We start from the raw sequence: 4,226 nt of genomic DNA on the forward strand, positions 1-4,226 counted from the left end.
ATACAGAAAGTCACAATGCTAATACAAAAAGACACAATGCTAAAAGTCCCTCTGGCCTTTTGTCGGAGGAACCAGGACGATGCTAACTTCTGGGTTGGACTACAAACATTCCTGCAGAACTGTATAGCAGGATGCTAATGTCTCTTCCTATTGGCTCCTAAAGTCTGCTGAACGTCTGAAAGTCCTCAATACAGATACAGTTTCATACAGAAACAGCTTCTAAAGATGGAATCTGTGTTCAGTTTGACAGAAAGCAGTCGATGCTTCGCTCTGTGAGTCTCTGGCTGTTGAGGAAGTTCCCTCTCAGAATATGATGGCTGTAAAGATAATCTGTGGACGGTTTTGTTCGGTCTATCTATCTATTAGGGAAGTGACATTGGTGAAGCTGAAATTTGGAGATGTGGTTCACAGATGAAGTTGACGAAAGACGTCGAAAAAAAAGAAAGGCGGAAGTCAGAAAATGAGCTCAATATGTTTCCTTCATCATTTCACAATCAGTCAGTCAGCCGCTCACTTTACACTTTTCTGACGGGGGAAGAGGTCACAACTCTCAGACTCTAAAAGTAAGGATGGCAGTCTGGGACAAAAAGATTCTCTGGGGCTTCATGTTAATGCTGGCAGGTAAGACTGAACCTGAATCTCCTCTCAATGTCCACTGGGTTCTTCTTTATGACCAGTCATTTAGAAAAAGAAGGTCCAGTAATTCATGAGGAGAAGTTGGTGAGAGAAGTTCTCGGAAAAACAAATAAAAAGAAACGGGAAGTCAGAGAGTGACTTTAGATTGAGACACATTGAGGCTCACATGTACCAGTCCAATTACAATATCATATTTATAATGTCAGGAGCTGTGTGTGATATGTGTTATTACAGTGTAAAGCTTTATAAATAAACTTTACCTTAATTACACTGCACTAGAAATGTACGGCCAGACTCTTGCTCTGAGACTGTATTATTATTATTATTATTATTATTATTATTAGATAATGTCTTATTTAACCAGTGGAAACTATTTTAGTCCCATCATATCAATATCAATAACTAAATAGCCGGTAGTGCTCAGGTGATGATGATTGATTTTATACTTTGTAATGTTCAGATGTGGTTTAGTGTATAAAACTTGTGTCCAGATGAAAACAGAACATGTGTCTGTGGTTATTATAAGACTCTAAAGGTTTGTGACGTCTGCAAAGTAAAGTAAAATACAAGATTAAAAAGCTGCTTTCACATGATCACATCAATAACAATCAAATAATATGCAGAATAATATCAGTGTGAGTACTTTTATGTGATTATGAAATAAATAAAGCTGTGCAGGAAGAAACTGTCCTCATTGACGGAGGTGAAGTAACAAATACTAGTACAGACACATAAACTCCTGAACTACCTTTTACATTTTAAACATTACTTCAGTTTGAATGATATATGAATATTATTGGGATTATTTAGTATAACAGGTTACAGCAGGTTTCTAACAGGAGTCTGCTTTAGACAGTTCAACATCCAACCAGTGCACAATATCATCATCATAATCTCACAATGTGTCCTACTGCAGCAGTCCCATTTTACCCCCTCACAGAGCCTCATTAATGAGAACTGCAGCTCCATATATTCATTATTACCTAATAAATTATTATTTTAGTTTTGTTCCCTGATTTTTTACACAAACTTCATTAATATGAATTCTTTCTTCATTAATTCTGAATTCTGAAACAGTTTTGAACGTCTGTTTTTAGAAACCTGGTTGTGTTAAAGTGTCTGTTAAGGTTCGTGTCCACAGGATCAATTATTTCCACACCTTACATTCATTGTTGATACGAGCGGCCCTGCAATGCATTCTGGTAGCTAATCAGTGGCGTCAAACCCTGAATAGCTGCAAACCTCGTGTGGTGGCTCGCTGTTATCAGTGTGGAAATGGGTGAAGCAGCCGTTTCTTGTTTCACTCTGGGTGGGTGCTGATTATTACAGTAAGGACAGTGTTAGTGGATGGATGATCTGTCAGTCGATACGTGATCCAGTTCCTGCACTGACAACATTTTCTCATGTTAACAGGATGTGTAGATATTGTGTACAAGAATGGTTTCATGATTTATTGATGTGTTTTTATAGCACAGCCACCTGTCACTCAAAGTGTCTCCGCCCTTAATTATGCAGAACTTAAATCCTTAATATAAATGAAACGAATATAGTTTAATATGGGATCCAGTAACAGGTCTGTTAATCTCAGTTCACAGAGAGAATCAGAGAATTCAGTTTTTAATGTCAGTCTGTTTGTATCCAGGTGCTGGAGGTCAGAGTGTGAACTATTCAGATCCTGTTTGTGCTGTGAAAGGATCCACTGTCACCCTCCTCTGCTCCTTCACACCACTCAAGACTTTCACTGAAGAGAATGGAAGACAAGTTCCTTTAGAGATCGTCAGAGTCCGCTGGTGCCAGAACCATCCGATTTGTCAAGGCCTCACCCCGTCTGTGTACGACAGTGAGTCTGTGAACAACGACCATCGTTACAAATATCTGGGAGACAAGAAGGGAAACTGCACTTTACAGATCACAGATATACAGAAGAGTGATAACGCAACATTTCGCTTCAGAATGGAAGTTAATTACACCAGAGGACATTTTACTGGCCAATCAGGAGTGAACGTTACAGTCACTGGTAAGATCATCATATGATAATACTAAAACCAACAATAGCAATAATATTAATGATCATTAGATCATCTTAACCTTTATTTAGCACAGAGAGCCAGGCTCTGTTTGGTTGCAGTCACACCCAGTGGTGGAAGTTAAATGTTCCTAAATATTCAAAGTAAAAGTACACAATAATGCTGTTAATAAGAAGCGTTTTCATTTTGAGTTTACTTTGACTTTTCAAACGGGTTTGATGTTCTGCATCAGTCAGATGAGAAATACACTCAGACAGAGGGGGAGCAGCTCAGCCTCTTTTAGCCGCGGCGCTGAATGCAAGATGAGTGTGGACTAAAGAGGAACCTCTGGAGAGAAACAGGAAGGAAATGAGAGAGGAAGAGAGACAGCAGAGCCAGAAGCTGCGTAAGGCCCCGCCTCCCCCTCGTATCAAAGCGGGTGTCACTGTTTCCAACTGAGAGGATGAACAGACTGTCAGAAAAAGAGGAGAAAACTCCCTGAGAGTGACTTGTGGGAACAGGAATCAGATAAACTTCTCTCCCAGTGTGACGTCACTCAATAACAGTAACTGTCTGTTTATTAGCTTTGATAAACGCCAACAGGCAGCAGCGTGCGCGTGCTGCGTTCATTTGAGCATGCACGAGAGGAAACTGTTTGCTCTCCAGCAGCAGGAACGTCTCTGGGCTCCAGTCCAGACAATGTGTGGGTGAGTTTAAATAGAGATTGAAGCTCTAACAAGTCTTAAACTCTTTGTTTTAGATCCTGTTAGAATGAGGATAAACAGCTCCAGTGCAGACGGAGAGATGAGAAGAGGAGAATCAGTCACTCTGTACTGCACTGCAGTCTGCACTATCCACCAACTGGAGGTCACCTGGTTCAAAGACAACCACGCCCTCTCAGAGTCTGGCCCCGCCCTCCAGCTCGGCCCGCTGACTGCAAAGGATTCTGGGAACTACACCTGTGGTTTGAGGACCGACACACTCTCCCTGCCGTACAGTCTGCATGTGGAGGCTGAAGGTTTGTCTGATCAGTTTTCTCTGTAGTGAAATGTGATTAACGAAGAGGAGGAATCGATTCACACTTTATTCTTTAAACAGTTTCCTGTTTCTGAACATAGAAACATATTTTTAATGTCTACAGTCCAACAACTTTCTGTCCTGTCTCACAGGATCAAATACTGCTGCAGTTGACAGATGGCTGGTTGTTCATCTGGTTGTCTTCACTCTGCACACTGTGCTCATTGTCATAGTGGCATCCATCGTCATCAAAAGGTACATTTCACCTCCAAATACAAATCTGACAAAGTCTGTATTCATTACTTAGTACAGCATTTCTAGATTCATCTCTAAACATCATGTAGTCATTCCCCATTAAAGTCCAAATGAAATGACATTTCTTTTATCTGCTGCAGCAGAAATATCTGCTCTGTAAAGTTTATCATTGTATAACCTTTGTCAAACACTAACTGAATTCTGTGTATTAAACATTAAGGTTTTTTTCAGTAAAGTCATATGTGAGATTGTACTCAGCCTGTTTTTATGTTTTAGGACGTGTTTGCCAGAAAGCCGCAGCAGCAGAGAGCT

General features: G+C 40.4%; 2 protein-coding genes across 2 annotated transcripts in view; both read left to right on the forward strand.

Moving 5' to 3' along the window:
* LOC118336472 overlaps positions 1–4,226 on the forward strand; it is a 744,338-nt gene that overhangs the window by 241,000 nt on the left and 499,112 nt on the right. The window lies entirely within an intron of this gene.
* LOC118336475 (coxsackievirus and adenovirus receptor homolog) lies at positions 565–3,658 on the forward strand (the record flags this gene model as incomplete). The annotated part of the gene is given in 3 exon segments (XM_035673141.1): positions 565–621; positions 2,279–2,653; positions 3,403–3,658. Coding segments are annotated over 3 exon segments (683 nt in total), but the record flags the coding sequence as incomplete, so codon positions are not given.

The sequence above is a fragment of the Morone saxatilis genome, unplaced genomic scaffold (genome assembly GCF_004916995.1).
Source record: "Morone saxatilis isolate NCDOM2014 unplaced genomic scaffold, NCSU_SB_2.0 Contig24, whole genome shotgun sequence".
Taxonomy (NCBI): domain Eukaryota; kingdom Metazoa; phylum Chordata; class Actinopteri; family Moronidae; genus Morone; species Morone saxatilis.